The sequence below is a fragment of the Maylandia zebra genome, linkage group LG14 (assembly GCF_041146795.1).
Source record: "Maylandia zebra isolate NMK-2024a linkage group LG14, Mzebra_GT3a, whole genome shotgun sequence".
In the NCBI taxonomy this organism is placed as follows: domain Eukaryota; kingdom Metazoa; phylum Chordata; class Actinopteri; order Cichliformes; family Cichlidae; genus Maylandia; species Maylandia zebra.
Genome location: NC_135180.1, coordinates 20,394,070 through 20,416,961, shown reverse-complemented (window position 1 = coordinate 20,416,961; position 22,892 = coordinate 20,394,070). Strand labels below are relative to the sequence as shown.

Sequence of the window (22,892 nt, the reverse complement as noted above, 5' to 3'; positions counted from 1 at the left end):
TAATGACTAACAGCAGGAAGCAACAGCACAGATAAGTAAACCACACATTGAAATTCTTAGATCCCTTATGCTAAACCTATTAGATCTAGTTTAGTTTGCCGCTGCAGCTTTAACCTCTGCAGTTATAGTTTAGCCAGAGCTGTCTGAAGTTAAACACCTCGGGGGTTTCAAAAACTTTGACAACTTGCTACCAGCTCAGGGAAAACAAAGCACTTTGAAAGCATTTTGAAGTGTCCTCAGAACCTTTGAAAGGTGAAAAATACATGTATTGAAAGATTTCCAGGCTGCATGTACATCCTAGCCTGGAAAATGTGAGGAGAGTTTGTGTTTTTGAAATCTGAAGGCTCTGAGAGATGCTTTGGATTGCAATTTTCCAGAATTTGCTAATATTGGTAGCATCCATTCTTTCCCATTAGTGGTGGTCATACAACCCCACAGGAGGATATTCCTACCCCCCCATGCTTAACAGCTGACAAATTGGGATAATTTTGTTCTCCAGACACTAAAGCGTTGATTTCTATGCTCTAAACATTGGTTTTGTGAAGAGATTGCAGATAAAGTGTTCATATGGACAACAGACCTCCCTTTCTTTTAGCAGTTCCTTCTTGTCTAGTCGAGGCCCATAATGGCCACATAATAAATTAAAAACCATATGTAATAATATAAAAATAAAAAAAGACAATTCAATGTATGAAATAATATACTTAAGAGATCAAAATACCATATGAATTTAAAATGCTTTAAAACTGTACAAAATAGACGGTATTCTGTTTTATATCAGTCCCCCATTCCAGTAAAATTAACCCTTTTAAAGCCAAATGTAGTATATTTGATGAGTTGTTGAGTGCTTTTGGGACTTATACAGAATTTTCTTCTACATTTTTAGCATTTTTATTTTAATAAATGACCAAAAAAGACGGATGTACCAAGTACGATACAAATTAAAGCTAATATATATAAATTGTTATTCAATATTTTTTTTAATGGCCAGGTTCAATAAACACCGTTTTCAACAAATAGATTTTTCTGGCAATTATTTCGGGCTTTAAAGGATCAAAGGCGGAACTACTCCGGCCCACCTTAAAATCTGACGTCACCACGAAGCTCCGACCCTGTGAGGTGAACGGAAGTAGATGGAAACAGGCAGGCCAGAACAACTGTGGCAGCGGAAAGACGTCCGTCCGTGCGGAGCCAAATCCCAAAATATCTGAGTGTAGTGTTTGTTGTTCAGTTAGCAGTTCCGGATGGTGTAGAAGTAGAAGACAGGTCAACATGGTGGCTAACTGGGAACATGTCTCGATGACGCTGAAACTACGGGTGTCACTTTTCGCCTTTCTTTTCCTTTTTGTCGTGTCTCTTGGCGACGACAGACTGCTCGGCACAAGAAGCGCCCGAGCCTCTACGGAGGAAGCGGTAGAAACTTACGACATATACTACAATTATAATGAACTAACAAAACGTTTACAGTCGTTAGCCCAGAAATACCCTCACATAGCTAACCTGTCGACTGTAGGGCAGTCCGTGGAGGGCAGGCAGCTGTGGGTGATGCGGATCACCAGGGACCCCGACAGGAAGTCACTGGGGAAACCTAAATTTAAATACGTTGGGAACATGCACGGCGACGAAACCGTATCCAGACAGGTGCTGGTTTACCTAGTGGAGTACCTGCTAACCAAATACGGGGAGGAAGAGCGCATCACTGAACTGGTGAACAGCACGGATATTTACATCATGCCCAGCATGAATCCCGACGGCTTTGAGAAGTCCACAGAGGGGGACTGCAGTGGTGATCACGGCGGTCGAAATAACGCCAAAAATAAGGACCTAAACAGAAGCTTTCCTGACCAGTTCGACAAAGCCACCGTGGATCCAGCTAATATCCCCGAGGTGATGGCAGTGATGAGATGGATCCAGGAGAAAAAGTCAGTATTTTTGGCGTTATTTGTTTTAAACACGCAGATACCAGATGTTTTTGTCCAGCTATTTGAGGTTTTGACTCGTGTGGCTTTGATACTTTAGCTAATCTGTTTCCAGTTATTGTCTAGCTAGTTGTGGAGATCAAAGAGCAACTCCATCATTCACAAGGAAGTGCAAGGTTCACAGAGTAAAAGTTGTCACACTAGCTTCACAGCTCTTTGCAAAGGGGGGATGCACCTCAGGTCATCCTACATTATAGGCATTTCTCTCATCATCACTTTTTTATACAGAAAGGTTCACAGTTTCATCCTAATTTAATGTACATGTCCATATGTTGAGCCTTTCTAGCGTTAAAGCTGGGGTTGGTTAAAGTCCTTATTCTTTATAGTTGTTCATGATATTCAGCCAAGAATAATTTGATGTGTCAGCAGTCAAACATGATCAAGTCAATTGTTCATAACTCAGGCTGACAGTCTTTTTAGTGTTAGATTCTTTCTTTACTTCATGGCAAGTAGAGACATGAATGTTATGGTAACAAAGAGTTTGGAGCACTGTGAATTTTATGCTTTAAAGCTAGTGATATAAATCTGTCTTTATCTCCTTAGATTTGTGCTGTCAGGGAACCTGCATGGTGGCACTGTGGTTGCCAGTTACCCTTTTGATGACTCAGCCTCCCACGATCAAGAAGGTCACTACAGCCCGTCGGCGGACGATGGTCTGTTTCGCCACCTGGCCCTGGTGTATTCCCAGAACCACCCTGTAATGAAGACCGGTAAGCCTCACTGTCCTGATATGCCAGAAGAAACATTTAAAGATGGCATTACTAATGGAGCGGCGTGGTACGACGTGCCAGGTAAGACAGCCAAGTTTCTTTGCTCTTATTGATCTGTGCGGGGCAGAACGCCCTCAATAATCTATCAGGGTAAATGAGGTTATCTCACTGGATTCAGCTGAATAAACTGAGCTTCGTTAATCATATAATATTTGTTTCTGCTAGAACTAAACGTATGATGTCCTTGTTTGTTTTTGGACAAGGACATAACAGTCCAAACTGAGACACTTTGTGTGTGTGAAGGCATGGAGATCAGTGGAACCGGTATGTTGTTTCTTTGAATGAAAGCTGATTGTTGTGTAAGATGGTTATTTAGTCATTGTTCTGGAAAGTCTACTTTGCCAAGCAGGTGAGTGTGGTTGCAAGCTGAATGTTTTCTGTTACAGCTGCATTGTTTGCATTGTATGTAGGCTGCAAGCTGTTTGAAGGGTCTGGCTTAGAGATTATTTCAGTTTTCTTCACACATGCACTGCAGGCAAGCAATCTTCTAGAGATGTGAAGGATAGTGCAGATATAGAGTATCCAGGCAGCACCATCACTTAAAACAGATAAACAAACTATTTATGTTGTGAAGTTTAAAGATTTTTTTAAAGATTCTTCCATGATAGATTGCATGCAAAATATCTGCATTTGCATCAGAGAAAACATTATGCCACATTCCAGAAATGGCACGTAGTAAACCTTCTTTAAGGCTCTTTATTTCTTCATTAAATATAAGCTTGGTTAAAACAGAGCCGTTATAATAGCGGGACATGGCATTCCAAAATCCATGCAACAATTCATGCAAAGATGGCGGTTGAAAAATAATTTTCAGTGGGGGGGTAAGCTTTTTTTTTTCTTTTTTTGTTCTTTTTATTTTTTTTCTTTGTTCTTCTTCCTTTTTTTTTTTTGTCCCAGTGATCATTGAGTTTAAAATTAATTTAGATAAAACTTCACAATAACTGCCTCCAAAAGTTCCCACAGTTGTTTCCTGATTTCTAGTAGCAAGACGTCTTTGTAAAACACATTATAACGCAGTGTTCATCTAGGGTTCATTTATTTCGCTGCATTGTTTAACACATGATAGCCAGTTCACAGCCTCTTTAATACATGTACATATAACAGAATAGAGGTCTTATGCTTAGTGCTTTTGAAACACAAAGAGCTTAAGTGCTTACAGTGCTTCGGGATTTTGACCCTACTCCAAAACCAGAAGTGCACTGCTCATCGTGTTTGTGCCTGCCAAAGCCTGTAATTATGCAACATTTTAGAGCTGGAGGCCTCTTATGGCTCTGTGGGCTGACTCTTTTCAGTTGTCAATACACTGCATGTATCAGTTTCTTACATGAACCAAACTAAAAGCAGTTTGTTTTGTTTCCTTGACTTCAGTGTAATTTAGGCTGAAAACAAGCTCTTCTCTGAACCTGAGGGCCAGAAACTCAGTCAGCATGCTCCTCTCAACCTTTGTTTTGTTGGCTTGTCTGAGGGGTTGGGAGTTGGTGATGTGTCTGGAGCGTCGGGTTACCAAACTGCTCTTCCTCTGTATTGCGCTGTAGTAGATGTCAGGTTAGCGGTGGATTTGCCTCAACCAGATTAACTGCTTTGATTAAACTCAAGCTTTGTGTAACTAGCGTGTCGTTTACTCTTTTTACTTGGGTGGCTGTAGGTAGAGCCAGGTCATCTACTAATCAGAAGGTTATGTTTATAAAAGTGTCTGTCAGCCAGCTATTTGAGCAAAAATACTTAAGATACATCTGACTGAATGCACCTGTATTTTCCCAGCTGATTTTATAGTCTATGCAGTGAAACTCTGAATATAAAGATGGCTTAAAAGTAAGCACTATTTGTTCTTGTTTCAGTTTGTCATTAAATGGAACAATATTTGTTTACCACTTAGAGAAAAGGAAACACTAAATCATCACCTTAAAGGCTTAAATAGCAGGCAGTATATCCTCGTACTTATCAGAAACACAGTGAAAGAAAAATTAATGTTCAGGTTAAATATTATGGATCCTTGACTGAAACATCCACTATTTACTCTGTGGAGGTTCACATTGTTAGTATGAGACACTTATTGAACCTCTTAGCAGCGATAGTATTCATGTCTCACTGATGAAGGAGGTGCCAAGAACAACCTTTGAATTGACAATGGGTTCATCTGTCTGCCATGCCACAGTGGATGAAATGTCACGACTAAAACCAGACTAATGGCAGATGATGGAAGCAGTCAGGCCATTGTGTGACGTAATTAGTCATCCAGGCAAAGCTCCAGGAATCAGGTACAAGGGATTTGTTGTTTGGGAGTCAGAGCTTGAAATAATAATTGTGCATAACATGTAATCATGACCTATAATCGTTTGACACGGTCTATTGTTCGCGTGCTCTTACTTTTGAACTGTGTTTTGTTCATGTAACCAGATCTGGTGTTATTGATGATGTGCGTTGCTGTCTCCAGGGTCTTATCTGTTTGAAATATTTTTGGCTCATTTAGTTGCTGTCTGTGCTGAAAGAAACGCGTCGCTGCATAGACACTTACAAGAGAACAAGGTCCTGAATCTAATTTTACTACATGAAAATACCGCTCCACAGCCACGATTATCTGACTGCTCTGCCAGTGTCTGAGTTCACTCACGCCTCTTATAACCACACTTTTAAAAAACCCAGTCACCTGACATTTATACTCTATGCCCTGGGTTGCTATCTTAAATGTTTGACTCAGCTTCTTAAATCAGCACTCTGAGTTCAGGGTGTGTCACTGGATCCGGTACAGACAGGACATGTAAGGTTGGGGCTGCTCTAGGCCTTTTTGTGTGTTTATCCAACTCCTGCATATGCAGGATGTTTGCTTTAAGTGATTTGCCTGAAAGACAGCGAGACTTGGCTAACATCTTATGACCAAAGACAAGCTTCTTATTTTTGTCATGTTGTTGTAGGCAGTTGGATTTAGACATAGTTGAAACAGGGGAATGCCACTTACTGCAATTATTCTACTTTAACAGGTGAGAGATTTTAAGACCTGTTTGCTGCTTGGTTGACAATGCCCCTACTCTCTCTGTTGTGAACACAGTGATTAAAGCGTTACCCTGACACGTCTAAATACACCACCCATATTCCAAATAAGCCCAGAGGCCATGCTTCCTATTAAAAAGTCAAATCTGGCTGGTAGCTTTAAAAGTCACAGTTTCAGATAGTTTACTTGTTTAGCTGCAGCAAGAAGGAAGCTTTGTATTAAAGACTAGCTTTGGAGTCTTTGGAATTCTTTATTTAGACTGTTGAACCCCCTTTACAAAATAAACTTTTGTGTTTATACCATGTAGACACACAAATGATGACTATATTTTGACCCTCATCTTATGCAATGACTGTGTATTAGAAAGGGAATCTTTCAGTGGTTGGTACGAACATAAGGTTATAGAGCCGTAAAAATGCATTTGTTTTGGTATAGGAAGAGTTCATCACTTTGCTTGTAATGTCCCTTTTCAGCTTCCATTGAGTGAACTGGCAGACACTCTGAGTTTCGGGCAGCCAAACAGCTGTCGCTTCACGAGGGATGACTCAGAATAACTTGTATTTTTCCAAGGCTGCTCTCTGAGTTGAGTGTACCATATCACCATCTGTCTTTAGGGTGGAAGAGATTCATTGAGATTTTCATTACTGTGTTTTTTTTGTAACATAGTAAAGCCAATAATACAACAGACAAGCAGACCAGGTTTATAAAATGGTCAGCAGTAGGGCTATTTGGAAGATACTCAGTGGGTTATACAAGCAATCATAAAATTGCACAAATAATAGTAGTTCTATTAGTATTTTTAAGAAAATGATTGCAAGTAGTGTAGACTAAAGTGGTGGTGAGTATTGTGACAAGGTAGGGGCTTTCCATACGCTTTTTTTTTTTGTACATTTTCCTTCTCAGATTTACTTGCATGTGGCTTTGTTGTGCATCACAAATTTTGTGTGCCAGCATTTTCTGTTGTCTTGTGGTTTGCATCTTCCTCACTGAGGCTGGTGTAAGCTGGTTTATAGAAATTTTGACAGACCCCCTGGCTCAACTGTGTAGGATGAGGGCAGAGGGGGAAAAAGAGAAACGAAGCCCATATAGAAACAATGAAATGTGTAACAACAAACCAACAACTCTCGGCACTTGGTAGGGCAAGCAGCCGCACATCATTGGCATACAGGATTGGGGGCAGAAGTGTCTGTTGCATTTGGTTCCCGGGGCCACCAAGCCAGGAGTCATGGAAACCTTGCAGCCAGGAAGCATCTGACTGCCTGCTCATGTTCCACAGGGATGAACAGCCTGCCCTTCTGTGTGTGTTTCTGTTTGCATTACTGGACTGCAAGGTGCCTTGCAAACCCCAGATGTCGGGGCTTGTTGCCACACTAACTCCCTCTGTAAACTTTGGCACTGAGGGGGACAAAGACAGACTTGAACTTTTACAGACAGATCCTCTTGTATAATAAACAGTTCTGGCACTGCTGGATTACCGTTCAGGGTAGCATAGTATGTAGAATATGTAATTTTTGCATCATTTGCATGCATCTTTTTAAATGTGACTTTAATATCGATTTAGCTGTTTCTAACTTGTGCTTTTATGTACATGTTTTTTATGTTCTTTTTCTTTTATCCAGGAGGGATGCAGGACTACAACTACATTCATGGAAACTGTCTGGAAATCACCATGGAGCTGAGCTGTTGCAAATACCCTTTTGCTTCTGAGCTCCAAAGGGAATGGGATCTAAACAAGGAATCCCTGCTAGCCTACATAGAACAGGTACATAAGAAATAAATTGTCCATAAGATGTGTCTTTTGTTTGTTTATATAAAAGAATAATAGCACAATCAACATCTCTGTCATGCAGTTTCTCCACTTAAGCCAAGTGTAAGGTTCTTTAACTTTTGTTGAAAATCATAATGGTCATTTAAGAAAATGCATACAATTTAAAAAAAAAAAAAAAAAAAAAAAATTAGCCTAAAGCCACAAAGATGGTATTTTCAGTGAATTAAAAAAATCACGTTATTACAAGTGTTTTATAGATTAATACCAACTTCAGTCAAACCAGTGATTTTATAACCACTGAGGGTTTCTTTGCACTCATATTACTGCTGTCTTCCAGGTGCACATCGGTGTTCGTGGCTATGTGAAAGATGCAGTTAGTGGTGCTGTCCCTAGCAATGTCAGCATTGTGGTAGCAGGCGTTCGCCACAACCTGACGACAGGGGAATATGGGGACTACTACCGCCTTCTGTTACCAGGAACATACAACATAACAGCTGTGGCTCCAGGGTGAGTGCACATAACAGGTTTTTTACAAACAGAGGTTATTCATTAGTGGAAACACTTAATGCTGGGCCAGATCTCTAGTTTCAGTTCAGTGACCAGTGACGGCCCAGAGGTTGCAGATTGCTCCCTGCTGATTGCTACCAAGGGTTTTTTTTTGATAGAGTTTAGACTCGTTTGTTGGGTTAGACCAGTGGTTCCCAAACTTTTTTTGCTAGGGCCGCCTTTGTTTTACAAGAAAAATGTCCCCCGCGTGCGCACGCACGCGCACAAACACATCCTCCAACCATACACACCCATATTTTGCTCTATTGCAGTTTATTTCACACCTCAAACATTTAGTAAACAATTAAGCAAATACAAGTAAACTGCAATAAATTACAGGTAGTAATAAAATAAACTACTAACTCTGTTACGCTACGTCCACACCTACACGGGTATTTTTGAAAACGCAGCTGTTTCTATGCGTTTGGAGCTTTCGTCCACATGTAAACGGCGTTTCGAATCACTGAAAATGGAGATTTTTTTTAAAACTTCTTTTTTGTGTTAATGTGTGGATGAGGAATACGTGATTTAGACAGGGGAAACAAATCGTGGCAGGATCAGCCTGATGTTATTTGTATCCCGCTGTAACTTTACTGTATAAAGACCTAACATCTCCAAAATGACAGGAGTAGTTAATCATTATGAGAAGTGTTTGTGAACTAAAAATGAAGAATGTGGGATACTGTTTGTCCGTGATTTGAAGAGCCCAGCGCTGCTCCTGACGCAGGGAAAAGCAATTCTGCAGGGGAGACCTACCTCGGCACTTGTGCAGGTGAAACCAAAGGGCAGATATGCTTCACCATATTTTCTAGTCTTTGGCTTAGAATGAAATTGGTTTGGAAACATATTCAGCTATGCTTCATCCCCTGCTTTGCGCTTGTGTGGGCGCCCCCTGCTAGCAGTGTCCAAGCGGTTTTTTTGGCGGTTTTTTCTCCCCCTTTTCATACCGCGCCCCCCCTGCAATGGCTCTGCGCCCCCCACACTTTGGGAAGGTCTGGGTTAGACCAACCTTGATTTTGCTTACTGTATTTTCCGCACTATAAGGCGCACTTAAAATCCTTTAGTTTTCTTAAAAATCGACAGTGTGCCTTATAAGCCGGTGTGCCTTATATATGAATTCTGGTTGTGCCTACTGACCTCGAACTGATTTTTAAATTTTACAAGGCACTCAAAAATCAGTCAAAAAATGTTTTACTGCGACTTTGGTAAGCTACGAAGCCGCACTGTTTGATGGATTGTCTGAGCATTACGGCTGCCATAGTCAGGAGCCTCGCGGAGTAATCTGGGTCATCCGCTTCAGGTTCCAAAGTCAAACGAACACTGCGGCATCACTGAGAGCTAAAAACTGTCCAAATTCATTCATCTGCAATAAAATGATCAGTGTTGCTGCTTTACCAGGTGTAACAATTAAGTTTAACATCCAGGCATCCATGAAAACAGAATTTATAAAATTTAACAGAGTTGGAAGTTGGAAGCAGCAATTTAGCTCGCTAGTTTCCACCTACACATGATATAGCATGTTCTGACTGAAAGATTTCTGAAAAAAGTAAAACGTACAGGCCTGCTATCACTTCCAACATAAATGAAGACAGAAAACTAAACAGCAGTGACATTTGTAGGGTTACTGAAGTTGGGTTAGCTGATATATCATGATGTGCTACGTGATCGCTAGCAAAGCTATGTTAGCATAAAATAAACAGTGAAGCTGGAGGCCGAATGCTGTTGCTTGTTTCGCTTAATGCGCCTTACAATCTGGGGCCTGTTCTTCGTACCGCGCTAAGTGAGTTAGCTGGATGAGATTGTTGACGATTTCGCGTGATCCTGGATCGTTCGGTTCCCCGAAGCCCATCCGGGACTTGCTGTCATAGCAACAGAGCCGTAAGCGTAAACCTGCTGGGGAGCAGGTTTACTTTATGTAAACAGGATTAGATCGCGGCCACGCAGGTATGTCCGCGTCATTCATACGAAAGCAACAGCGATATCCCACCACTGTTTCACCATAAATAAATATTATCAATGTAACTAAAGATAATGCAGCACTTGATCCTTTTATTGACTTCACACAGATACATACAGGTCATTCCCTAAAAAAGGGAAATGTACTATTAACATTCTATTACATGTATGTGATTATTACAGATGTAATTCATATTTCAGAGTAGTAATTGTAAATTACTTCGTGTAATCAAGATGAGAGACCACGGCTATAAAAGCGAAGGTGGATTTGGGAAGTCTGTCGCAGTCATATCCTGTCCGTTTACGCGAGCAACCCATTGCGGAAGGTGCAAGATTGATAAGGAGAGTCCTCAGAATTCAGCGTATATTGCGGGACAGACAGGATCCTTTAGCTCAGCGCGACAGTGTGCTCATAGAGAGATATCGATTTTCCCGTGAGGGTATTATTCACTTAACCAACTTGTTGACGAGGGGGTGCAGGACCACCACCTGTCTTTTTTTTTGCTCTGCCCTTTTCTTGGTTGCTGTTATGAACAAACAAACAGAGTATTCCAGGGTCTCTTTCCAAGAGACGACAAGCAATATAAGTGATAAATATTACCATTCTGTAGAATATTCTTATATTTCACTTTTACTTGTTCCCATGTTCTAGTGGGTCCTGTTGTGGCTCTAATGTGAAAGGGGATATAATATAACATATTATAATATAATATAATGTAATATAATATTGGATAATATGGTGTGATATGATAAATCTACCCTACCGCCTACTGGTGTTGGCCAGAGGGGCCGATGGCGCAATATGGCAGCCTGGCTTCTGTCAGTCTGCCCCAGGGCAGCTGTGGCTACAACCGTAGCTGCCTCCACCAGTGTGTGAATGTGAGAGTGACTGAATAGTGGCATTGTAAAGCGCTTTGGGTGCCTTGAAAAGCGCTATATAAATCCACTCCATTATTATTGTTATTATTGAATTACTTACGAGTTTGATTTGTCAGCAACTTTCTGCCAGCCCTCTCTCCTTGCTTTTGCAGCCTTTGCAGTGTTCCCTTGCGTTTTAATTAAACTCTGAAACTCCTGAAATCCCTCACTCAAGAGTTCTTGCTCTGCTGCCGAAAAATACCGAGCGCGCTCCTTCGACATTTTCGCCGACCAATCAAAGGGTTGCCGATCAATGTTTCTACTATCGATGCGTAGCCCCTGTTGGGCCACCCAGTGATCTCACATTACTTCATCCAGCTATACTAATCGTCAACAACAGGTGTGTTCGGGGAACCGGAATAGCGAGCTCAGAGTTAGCGCGATGATTTGGTCTTGGATGTTTCATTTGATCTTGGATGTAGTAAGCGACGTACGAAGCACGGAGCCCTGGTGCGCCTTATGAATGAAAACAGACCAGTTTATCAACAGTGCACCGTATGGGCCGAAAAATACGGTATATATAAGAGTAATGCAAGTTAGACTAATGTGAAGTTAAAACCCCGCAAAACAAAACGATTTCTTAATCTCGGGCTAACTAACACCCAGTATTGTGTAGTAAGTTACGTGTGTCTTTTTATGTTGCCTCAGGTCAACTTTTATTCACTAAAACAGAGGCATCTACCGACCATACCCTATATGGACAAAAGTATTTTTGAATTCAGCTTTTTTTAATGAGTTAGTCTAAGGAGTTGACTGAATGATAGTGTGCTATCTAGACAGAATTTGTTCTTCTGTTTTAAATCCACCCTGTATATATGATGCTGGTAGCTGCAAACCCTACTGAAACCCTACCCCTACGCCTTTAGTGTACCTGCCTGGAAATGTAACTACACCTCTTGTCGATGAAGCTCACAGCTATTGTGATTGGCTTATTGCTCTTGAATAGTCTTATGCATTTCTAGCTGCTATTTTGCTGCAGTTTTTTGAGAGAATCACATCACTTCAATACAAGGAAAGTTAATCATATCCTCAATATAAGGGCTCATATGAGGCAAAAACAATCTGGTACCGCATATAAAAGCCCAGACGTGACTACAGGATAACATGTAAAACATCACGCAAAAGTATGAATGCTGGTAGTGGTTTTGGTCACTAACACAGGTTATGTTGTACGTTCTAAAAAACAGCTTCTAAGCCAGCCACAATTGGATACAACTGTTGCAACAAACCAGTTAGTGAAATTTATTTCCTCTTGAATAATTGAAGTGGTATTATTACTTTAAGACTTTATTACTATTATTATTATTATTATTATTTATTACTTAAGACTTTAGGGATAAAAAGTTACATAATAGGGTCACTGAGTGACTGAATCGTAAAATTAAGTCTCCAACCTTCTGTTAACTTCCTGCGTCATTAACATCAGCACAAAACTGTGTGCCAGGGACTTGCATGCGTTTCTATTGCCAAGGAGGCCGTGTAGGTGTAACATGTAGGCGGGCCAGAACTTTTGTCCCGATAGTGTGTATCTTAAACATTCTTAAACATAACATTTTACTGTCTCTAATATTTTCCTGTGATTGTCTTTAATACAAGAACAAATACTAAATATAATCTATGTTTACACACGTTGCCTGCATAGCAAGCTACATGACTCCTAAAAAAACATACCTGACGTACATAATTGGATCGAAACTTGGTTAAAAGAAATGGTTTTCTTTTGGTACACTCAGTGGAAAGTTGTGTTGTATAACAGATTAAATCTCTTCAACATGTGCTTCTTTCACTGTACAGGTACATATCAGTGACAGTCAGCAGTGTCGAGGTCTCTGAGGGCAAGGCAAAAGAGCTTAACTTTACCTTGACACCTGTGGTCAGTGAGGCAGCAGGTAGCAGCACCACTGTGGCTACAACCTCAGTGCAGTCCATCAGCCATCCAGACAGTTCCACTACCAGCTCTTCTGGCTCCACCCAGACTCCGGTGGTTACTTCTGTTTCTCCAACTTCACACCAACTGGCCAACCAGCCACAGGAATTCCGTCATCACAACTATGCAGACATGGAGCTGTTTCTACGGAAGTACAGCAGCGAGTTTCCTTCTATTACCCATCTTTACTCTATTGGACAGTCTGTAGAAAAGCGTGAGCTGTATGTGATGGTCATCTCAGACAACCCTGTCACTCATGAGCATGGTATGTGATGATATTTGATTTAATGTTTTATTTTTTATACCAGTAAATCTTGAAAAACATCAAATGCAAACCAGAGAGCATCATTCTGTCTGTTACACTCTCCCAGGTGAGCCAGAATTTAAATATGTGGCCAACATGCACGGCAATGAAGTGGTGGGTCGCGAGTTAATGCTCAACCTCATAGAGTACCTGTGTCGTAACTATGGTACTGACCCAGAGGTCACCGAGTTGGTCAACAACACCCGCATTCACATCATGCCTTCGATGAATCCCGATGGCTACGAGGTAGCTGAGGAAGGTAAGTAAAAGGGTCATGTGCATATTCTGTAGAGCTCTTTACAGGCTTTACTTATGGCTTTTTGATACGTAAGGTGTAACCTTACAGGCCTTAAACAGTAATTTGACTAAGCGTTCCTTGAGTCTGTGGCAACTATTAAATTACTGCCTTTGCTAATGAAACTGCATTACAAACTGACCACACCACATTGGTGTATACTTGATATCTTTAGTGGTCACAAAGAAAGAAGCAATTGACCCTGGAGAGAGACATGAGGAGTAGCTGTTCTTCTCGGCAGAATTATATTATCTCCTTCCATGCTATGCCGTCTGTGTTAAAATAGCTTTCATTTCCCTTTGTGAGCACGTAAGTGTCCACAAAAGGAAGTGTATGAAGTCATACATAAGTGTCTGACTTAAGGGAAAGTTTGACAGGGCATATCCTGTGTTTGCTAACAGCTACTGTTGTTTGCCTATGTAAGGGAGTGTTGTGGAGGAGGAGCCGAGGATGTGCATATGCTGTGGTTATGGATGCATGTAGATGGCTGCTCACCGGTGTTTGTTTCCTGACAGGTGATACAAATGGCTACAAAGGGCGTAACAACACCAACAATTTTGACCTGAACCGCAACTTTCCCGATCAGTTCGCCAACATCACAGAACCCAGACAGCCAGAGACTAAAGCTGCGATGAAATGGCTGAAGAGCATCCCTTTCGTCCTGTCAGCCAACCTCCACGGAGGCACGTACTGTACAGTGGTGTTTCAGTGTCGCGGCCAGCTTTTGAATGTGGTGATCTGCTAAGTGTTGTTAAAATTTGTAAATATTTTCTATATTTTATGGTTATGATAATTAGTGTTTTTAGTAACAAAAAATAATTTTATGTTCACAGACTACATTTTCTTTCCTACCCACACATTCAGATATTATTATTTGTGTGTATGTGTGTGTTTTACGCTGTATTATTTTTGTTGTGCAATTCAGGGTCCTTGGTGGTCAACTACCCCTTTGATGATGACAAAGATGGGAATAGTTACTACAGCAAGTCGCCTGATGACGAGGTCTTTCAGCAGGTCTCTAGAGCCTACTCACAGGTAACTGGACACCGTTGCTGTGGGAGCTGTTTGAGCCTGATGCTTATAGTTTCAACTTTTAGTACTAATGGAAGCTCATTGAAATCTATGGAATGACTGTTTGAAAACTTGACAACAACAGTGATCATTGTTTGGTTTTACTTGTATGCAGGAAAATCCTCTGATGCACCAAGGACACCCTTGTGAGGACCTGTACCCTAATGACTATTTTAAGGATGGCATAACCAATGGTGCCCAGTGGTATAGTGTTCCTGGTATGCTTACACCTTTCATTAATTTTGGCATACTCCATGTTTTTAAAAATTCACGCAACCCTTTTATATAAGAGGTTAGCCTTAATTAAGATCTACTTGAATTCTTCCTGGCAAAGAAAGAAAGGAAAGAAAGAAAGGCATTAATGATGCCTTCACAGATATACCCCATGTTATGTGCACTTCTGCTGCTATACTGTCACGTATGCCGCCCTTAAGATGTGCGCTGATACCAAGCTGGGTGGTCTTTCTCCTTCTTAGCCTGGGGTACTCAGCTTTCAGTTTTTACAGAGAAGATTTCAGTTTTTTGTTGGTAAGACCGGAGGGATAGTTTTCTACTTTGCCCTCAGTATGTCTTTAGTAACAGAGTGGTCAGCTATTTGCATGAGAGAGTGTTGGCACTGCATCAGTAGTAGTTAAACTATGTTTTCTGGCAAGAAGGCAGGGAAAAAAGTGTTCCTGAGACAACGCAGTGCAGCCTAAAGGCACTATGGTGACTTGTAGTTCTAAAGTAGGTTTTGGGCTCTTCACCGGAATAAAAGAAAATGTGATTTTTATTCTATCAATGTGTAAATTGTATATTTTTAATGTAGAAAAGAATTCCCTAATTTTTATATTTTTCACAATAACTTTTTTTAAATTATTTTTTTATGTTCTGTTATGAAATTGTCAGATTATTTACCCACACAGTTTCTTGATATGACTCTAAAAAGGAGTGCATGTTTTTTCCAGGTGGCATGCAAGACTGGAACTATATAAACACAAACTGTTTCGAGGTGACAATTGAGCTGAGTTGTGTCAAATATCCTCTGGCCAAGGACCTCCCAAAATACTGGGATCAAAACCGGCGATCCTTGCTTCAGTTTATACACCAGGTAGTAAACATAGATCTCAACATTATCCTGAACCTTCAGCGTAGTTTTGCATTCACTCATGTTTTTTGTGGGCATTTGCGTCTTTAGGTTCACACTGGGGTGAAGGGCACAGTTTCAGATATGTGGGATGGTAGGAGAATTCCCAATGCCACCATTAGTGTCGAGAAGATAAACCACAAGATTACTACAGCTCAGACTGGAGATTACTGGAGATTGCTGGTCCCTGGGACTTACGCTATCACTGCCTCTGCTCATGGGTAACAGCTTTATTCAGAAGGAAAACATAGTAGCCACATGAAATCTAGTTTCAGTATGTTTTTGTCTTATTGCGACCTTTATTTCTGTTATTCTGTTATGTTGTCTAGTTATAAGCCTGTGACGATCTACGCCACAGTCTCAAAGGATCGAGTGGAGGTGGTGGACTTCAGACTGACATCTGTGCGGTCAGAGGGTAACCGTCATTCTTCCAGTGGCCCCCGACCCACACAGAACCCATCTGAGAAGGAGTTTCAGAGCTTAATCAAGGAGCTCTCTGTAGGCCAGGGTTTAGATGAGTTGGTGAAAAACACAGCCACCGAGAGCAACTTCCGCTACCGACCCTCCAAAGAGATGTCGGCTTTCTTGAGAGGCCTCACGCTTAACTTTCCCCACATTACATATTTACACAGGTAAGAAGATTTTATTTTCCCCTAAACTGTGAGTCTGAACCAGTCTTTATTTTACTGCAGTGACCTATATTGTTTCTTTTTTTTCTTTTCTATGTCCAGCCTGGGCCAGAGTGTGGAGTATAGGACCATATGGGCTTTGGAAATCTCTAACAAACCAGGAGAATCTGAACCGTCCAAGCCAAATATTCGCTTTGTAGCAGGGATCCATGGTAATGCCCCAGTGGGGACAGAGCTGCTGCTGGAGTTTGCTGCCTTCTTGTGCATCAACTATGGCAAAAACCCAGCCATCACCAAGGTGTGCCTTAAGACCTCTTTATTATTATAACAACAGCATTTTTATCAGCTCGTTTTGGCTTTAAGGGAGCCAAAGCTTGATTTATTTCTCAATGAACATTTAGTACCTGTGAATATATGACTGTAATTGTTCCTTATCCTTCTCCAGCTGATCAACGAGACTCGCATATTCATTGTTCCTTCTGTAAACCCTGACGGACGAGAACAGGCTGTTGAGAAGCAGTGCAAATCTACCCAGGGCTTGACCAACGCTCATGGCAAGGACCTGGACACAGACTTCTTTGGTCAGTTGTCTTAATTTCTGCATGTGTGAAGCTGAAATGAAAAACAGATTTAAAAGATCAGCTCTTCAAGTCAAGATTTCTTTTGAATGTAAAAAAGAAATGGTTGACGTTTACATGTACCATTTACAAAAGAAAAAAGAAAAAAAAAGATATTCTGTCTGTCCTCTTTAACAGGCAACGCATCACAGCGTTTGGTGGATCCCCAACCTGAGACCAGAGCGATGATGAACTTCATTCAAAGCCACCGCTTCACTCTGTCTGTAGCCCTTGATGGAGGCGCCCTTGTTGCCACTTATCCTTATGACAAGCCTGTCCAGACTGGTAATACCACTATGACAAGAAACAAAAGTATATTGTGTATAAAAATCTGAGAACACCAGGATAGCTCTTTGCTGATGCTGCATGAGTGCAACGTGACACTGGGCACCACTTTTTCACACATATGAGATTCAGGAAACATTAAAATAAAATTGTTTGAGTTTGGAGAAAGTGACATGTGAATGAGACAAACATCCCTTGTGGGCCTTTTCAGAAACCCAACAACGCTTGCTGTAGCTCATCTGTGGGCAAGATTTACTAAACAGGGAAAAATAGCATGTGACCCAATATCCAAATAGCGCTCATAGGTGTTGTTAGTTTTATGGGTGATTTACAAAAGATGCACTGTTTTCCAAACACGGGGGTGGTCAGTGCCTTTCAGTATCAGTCACAAAAAAACAAGCACGTCAGTGTATGTGGGCCTATGTATAGGTTGAATGCTGACTGGTTGAAAACTAGGCTGGAAAAATGAAAGTGGTCAAGACACCTTGGAGACTAAGATATCAAAGTTAAAAAAAAAATACAGAAGGTGAAGCACAGATTGTTGCTGCAGTGGACACTTTTCATTGTTTTATCACTCTGTTTCACTTCAGCTCTTTGTTATCTCATAACTTTGCTCCTCTCTGTCGCTGGCAGGACCAGCAAGCGCACAAGTGAGAGCAGCCCACAGACCAGTTGTTTGTGACACTGCCCCCTGGTGATAGTAAAGATGTAACTGATGGTCTGTAGAGCTGATGGCAGAACCATGTTTTCCCCATTGCAGGCAGATAAATAAATCATTTGAAAACAGTTTCCTTAAAATCGCTGGTTTCACTGTTTAATTATTGAATCAGTTATTTTGTTTTTCAGTTGACAATGAAGGCACCTTGAAGTATTTGGCAACTGTCTATGCCAGCAATCACCCCAAAATGCACCTTGGGAACACTGAATGTTCAAATAATGGGCAGAGTAAGTCATACGACTGCTACATATGCTTGTCATGTCGGTCATGCAAATAAGTGGTTAATGGCCAAGTTTTGCTTTACTCATTAGGCAACATCCCAGATGGAGTTATGAGAGCAGCGGAGAGACAAAGTCATCTGGGAAGCATGAAGGTAAGTGTGTGTCTGTGCTGTCATTTTCTGTAATTAAGTTGGCATCCATCATGTCATTGTGTACAATCTAAAAACAAAAGGCACTACTTCATATTTAATTGGAAATGGAGTCAAGAGTGTTTGTTTTGAAAACTTCCTTGACAATTCTGAGAATCTTGAAGTTCATTTGGAGTTATTGATCAAGTGAAAATGAGAAGTAAAGCATAGGAAATGCATCAGCTTATGTCCACATCTCCTTTCCAGGACTTCAATATGGACTTTGGCCATTGTCCAGAAATCACAGTGTACACTGGCTGCTGTCTGTTTCCTCCCGCTGAGCAGCTGGCCACACTCTGGACTGAGAACAAGAAGTCTCTGCTAAGCATGTTGGTAGAGGTATGATGCATGATTTTATTAGGCAACTGCAGCGACATTGACATTTATTTATTTTACAAGTTATGGCTGCTGTAATACATAGTTTGTATTTTAATGAACTGTCATACAGCCACGCATTTCTCTTTGTTTCTGCTCCTTCCAGATCCATAAAGGTGTGCGAGGCATAGTGAGAGACAAGAGTGGAAAACCAATTGTTGGGGCGATCGTTATACTGAACGGAGGAGTGAGACTGTTTACTGTGGAAGGTGGCTACTTCCATGCCCTGCTAGCTCCTGGCACTCACAATATTGAAGCAGTTGCTGAAGGCTACCAACGCCAGCGTCAGAAGGTACTGTCTTCAACAGAATGTACTCGCTCGCAGGAAGAATAATATAATAGTTTACTGCTGTACACACAGACGCACACACGGTAATTATTTGTTGTTCAGAGGTTTATCATGAGGAGCTTCATTTAAAACATTTGAAGCTTTTAGTCAAAAACATTAGAAATATGATTATTACAATCATCCCACGCAAGGGTTGCAGATGAACAAAATGAAGCAACATAAAGACACATAAATAAGAATAACTCTACTACAGGTCTCATTTATGGTCTATATCTATGCAAGGTGTGGGACGTAGTAGACAAAATCTCTCCATCACCTCCACCTTTCCTTTTGGATGCTCTGCCATTTGAAGCATGGGGTAGGCCAGCTCTCTAAACAGATTTTCCTTGATGGTGTGTCCAAGATCCAGACTGTAGGCTGCGAGCTTCCCGCATGGCTTAAAGAGCAAGGGATCCACCACCGAGTGATAAATCTGCTGGTAGTCTCGCACTGTGAAACCGTGGATCATGAGCTCGTCACTGGAGTTTCCCTCTTCAGTAGTGACAACTCTGTTGCTCCGTGGCAGGTCTAAAAGATCTGGAAGAGTGGCGGCATTCCTTATATATCTGTCATCCAAGGGTTTTTTGTGGTCCGTTTCTTTTTGCTCCCACACAAGGTGCAAATCGTAAGCTGGAGCCAGCAAATATTTTCTCTCCTTAATCGTCTCGCCATATTTCTTAGGACACCGAATACTCTGCCTTAGACCATAGGGACGCATCTCATACCTCTGCAAAGAAGAGTGGTGTCAGTTTTGGTTGTGCCCCTTCAGGTTCTTTTGTGTGTTTATCATATATATTGCAACAAAAATATACGGTTACTGGGGGGGGGAAGAAACCATTAAGGTACTTACTCCTTGGTGTATTTTCAGTCAACATCACTAAAAAAGGTCTGAAAATGTGGTTTTAATCCTTAATTCCTAACTAAGTACAGCTTTCCCATTTTTCTTTACACTGGATCATGAAATCGCTTCTTTGCTGCTGAAAACAATCAAGCAGGTTGCAAAAAGTAAGTCCTGAGATTCTTGTAATTTACCTCTGGGGTGAGTAAATTGAGATTTTTAGCACTTTTTCAGACATCAGACACAACCTGCACCAGATTATACAAAGCAGGCGCACCTGCGAGTAGCTCTTGCTGATTAGATAGTTAACAAGCCCAACTTCCAAGGAGCTTCAGCAGAGTGCTTAAAAACACTTTACCTCTCTGACAAAACAGCTCGATGTTTTCTTTTTGTTGCAAGTTTTAAGTCCTTTAATAAAAGCAACAAAAAAAACCCTAATGAAACTTTGAGGTCCAAATGCTTCAAATATCTTTTGAGTTGTTTGTGAAATCCTGGAAATCTGTTTGAAGAGCCTTGATTGACATGACCATCAACTTTTTTAAGAAGCCTCTGATGACTACAGGAGAGAAGTGATTGTTATGTTTGACAACTTTCTGCTATCTAACTTTTAAATATTTCTTCTATCTTTTAGGTCGTGGTATCTTCCTTTGAAGCTGCTACTTCCATCATCATAGAGTTTGACATGGACAACAACATCTTTGGCCTTCCCAGAGAGTTTGTTGTAGCCAGTGCAGGTAAGCATGTCTTATAATGCAGCTTTTTGTCACCTGCTGAGAGCTGACGTCGCATGAATTATGCTCCTTGTTCATGAACAAGATAGATTTTCAGTGTTTCAGTAGATTATGTATTTCAAATTAAGTCTTAATGGTGGTAAAATCCACTGGCAGTTACTGTAGATCTCAGCTCTTTTGAGAAAGAGTGTAATTTTATTAAATTAAGAACAAAGTATACATAATGCCAAGTCATGCATGAATATTCTGTTCCTCCCCACAGCCGCCACCATGACAGCACTGGTGGTGACAGCGTGCATCATCTGGTGCGTGTGTGCCGCTAAGTCTAATCGCCAAAAAGATGGCTTCCACCGTTTGCGCCAACACAGAGACGATTATGACGACGAGGTCCGGCTCACCTCTATGGGCTCCAAAAAGTCCCTGCTTGCCCACGAGTTTCAGGACGAAAGCGAAAGCGACGAGGAGACGTTGTATGCCAACAAAATCTGAGGAACACAGCAAAAGTTTTTGTTTGCTAAGTGTTTTATTTGAAGCTCAGCCCCCTCCTCGCTGTCTCCCAAAGATCAAACACCTGACCCACGAGGACCACCATGAACTTGACCTCCATCTCTTTTTATGGCCAGTATGAAGGGGATGGAGACTATTTCTGTTACACCAGTATATTCTGAGGACCCTCTCCCTGTCATCCTGTCAGTGTCTGGACTGCAGGGGCTGCTTTTCTTCTTTTTCCTTGCAGATTTCTCTAATCAACTTGTTCAACATATGGAGCAAGGAAGAAATTAACAAAAGGAGGGTGGAAAAAGTGGTTCACTCCACCTTTGTCGTCATCCAGCCCTTACAGCAGCTTGCTTCTTTGTTTTGTTTTGTGTTTTTTGTTGTTGTTGTTGTTGTTATCCGAGCCAACCAAGAATCCTGTAAGACGACCACACATCCTGCCCGGCTGAGACATCAAGCCGAAATGTCCAAATAACTTTAGATAAAAGTGCGTTATTTTCCTTGTTTCTCTTCACTAATGTCTGTGAGCACCATGTATTTATTTTTATAACGGCTTTGAATTAGAAAGTAGGTTATTTCTCTGTGTCCAAGCCTTTGGGAGACTGAATCCAGTTCTGTGCCTTGGCTTCCATAAAGTTTACAGTCTCAGTCAGGCTGTAATGTGTGGCTGAAAGTAACATACTGGAAATATAATACCATAATACTGGAATTTGATCCATCTTATACTCAGGTGGAGTGAAAGAGAAACTTTTTTTTTTTTTTTCTTGCCTCCTTCTTCTGCCGCCCCCTCCCTTCCAAAGATGAGTGGAACCATCAGGGAGAATGTTACAAGGCTTGAATGAAATGTTTACCAGAAAGTGGAGTGTGGACTTGATATATGTACGGTGGGGGGTGATGTGGGTTGGAGGGACTTGCACAAATTGGAAAGAATCACCCTTAATTTTTGGCCACAAAAAACAATGAATCTTTAAATCTGTAATCATAAAAAGAATGTATTTTTATTTCCTTTTTGTTTTAACAATAAGTTTGTTTGCAAGATAATTTCTGTATATGGAAACTTACTACTTTTGTGTCCATCACCTTTTGATCACAGATCACTATGTGTAATCTTTATGATTTGAGTTTTTATCTGAATATATTTGGCTTTTTTGCCTTTTTTGTACTAAATATTTTGATCATAGAATGAAAACCAGGTTTGACCATTCATGACTGTCTAAAACACCCATACCACACCATATAAAGGTTTTATAATCTTATATCTTTCCTGACTTATTTTAAATTGCAGTGATTGAGATAATTATGAGTTTGAAGTTTTTTGTGTTGGTAGTCCATCAGAGACCCTTTTGTCACTGTGTGAGGAACAGTGACAGCTGGAACAGGCTCCAGTCCCCAGCAGCACCATTTCAAATCACTGCGCTGGATCCTTGATCTGTTAAGTATCTCCTGGGTTGGAAATTCACGCTGTGATTTCTTTACATGGCAGTAGTTTGAAGCAATACAGGTGTGTTCTCTAAAGAATGTGCCCTGATTTTCAGTTTGAGAAGAGATTTCTTGACATCTGTGTAGGGAGACACTTTTGTACATTATTTTTCTTAAACTGTGTGTGTGAGAGAGAGTGGCACCTTTGAAGTTAAGTGCGTGCCACAGTCGGGCAGTTTTGTGTGAACATTTTATATGAACTGGAATCAACTGTAAATAATGTTGGTAATTGTAAAATGTTAACCATGAAACTACATGCAACAAAACATTTAAAATTCTCTTTGTGATGTGCACAAAAACTCACAGAACACAATCAAATAAAACTTCTCACAACACGTT

At 40.9% G+C, this 22,892-nt stretch overlaps 1 protein-coding gene across 1 annotated transcript; it reads left to right on the top strand.

Annotated features, from left to right (window-relative positions):
- The first annotated feature begins 1,125 nt into the window (after positions 1-1,125).
- On the top strand, positions 1,126-22,888 carry cpda (carboxypeptidase D, a). Its single transcript, XM_004543815.5, has 21 exons — positions 1,126-1,922; positions 2,523-2,770; positions 7,358-7,500; positions 7,844-8,013; positions 12,721-13,118; positions 13,225-13,416; positions 13,968-14,135; positions 14,378-14,487; positions 14,639-14,741; positions 15,471-15,613; positions 15,701-15,870; positions 15,979-16,281; positions 16,381-16,576; positions 16,724-16,859; positions 17,034-17,180; positions 18,027-18,125; positions 18,210-18,271; positions 18,515-18,646; positions 18,789-18,974; positions 20,480-20,582; positions 20,842-22,888. The coding sequence occupies exons 1-21, from the start codon at positions 1,273-1,275 to the stop codon at positions 21,066-21,068; spliced, it is 4,086 nt and encodes a 1,361-aa protein (XP_004543872.1). The 5' UTR covers positions 1,126-1,272; the 3' UTR covers positions 21,069-22,888.
- Positions 22,889-22,892: the final 4 nt, after the last annotated feature.

Coding starts and splice junctions, on each gene's coding strand:
- cpda (XM_004543815.5), top strand. CDS start 1,273: ATGGTGGCTAACTGGGAACATGTCTCGATGACGCTGAAACTACGGGTG. Junction 13,417..13,967: donor CTACGAGGTAGCTGAGGAAG/GTAAGTAAAAGG, acceptor GTTTCCTGACAG/GTGATACAAATGGCTACAAA. Junction 18,647..18,788: donor TGCTAAGCATGTTGGTAGAG/GTATGATGCATG, acceptor TGCTCCTTCCAG/ATCCATAAAGGTGTGCGAGG.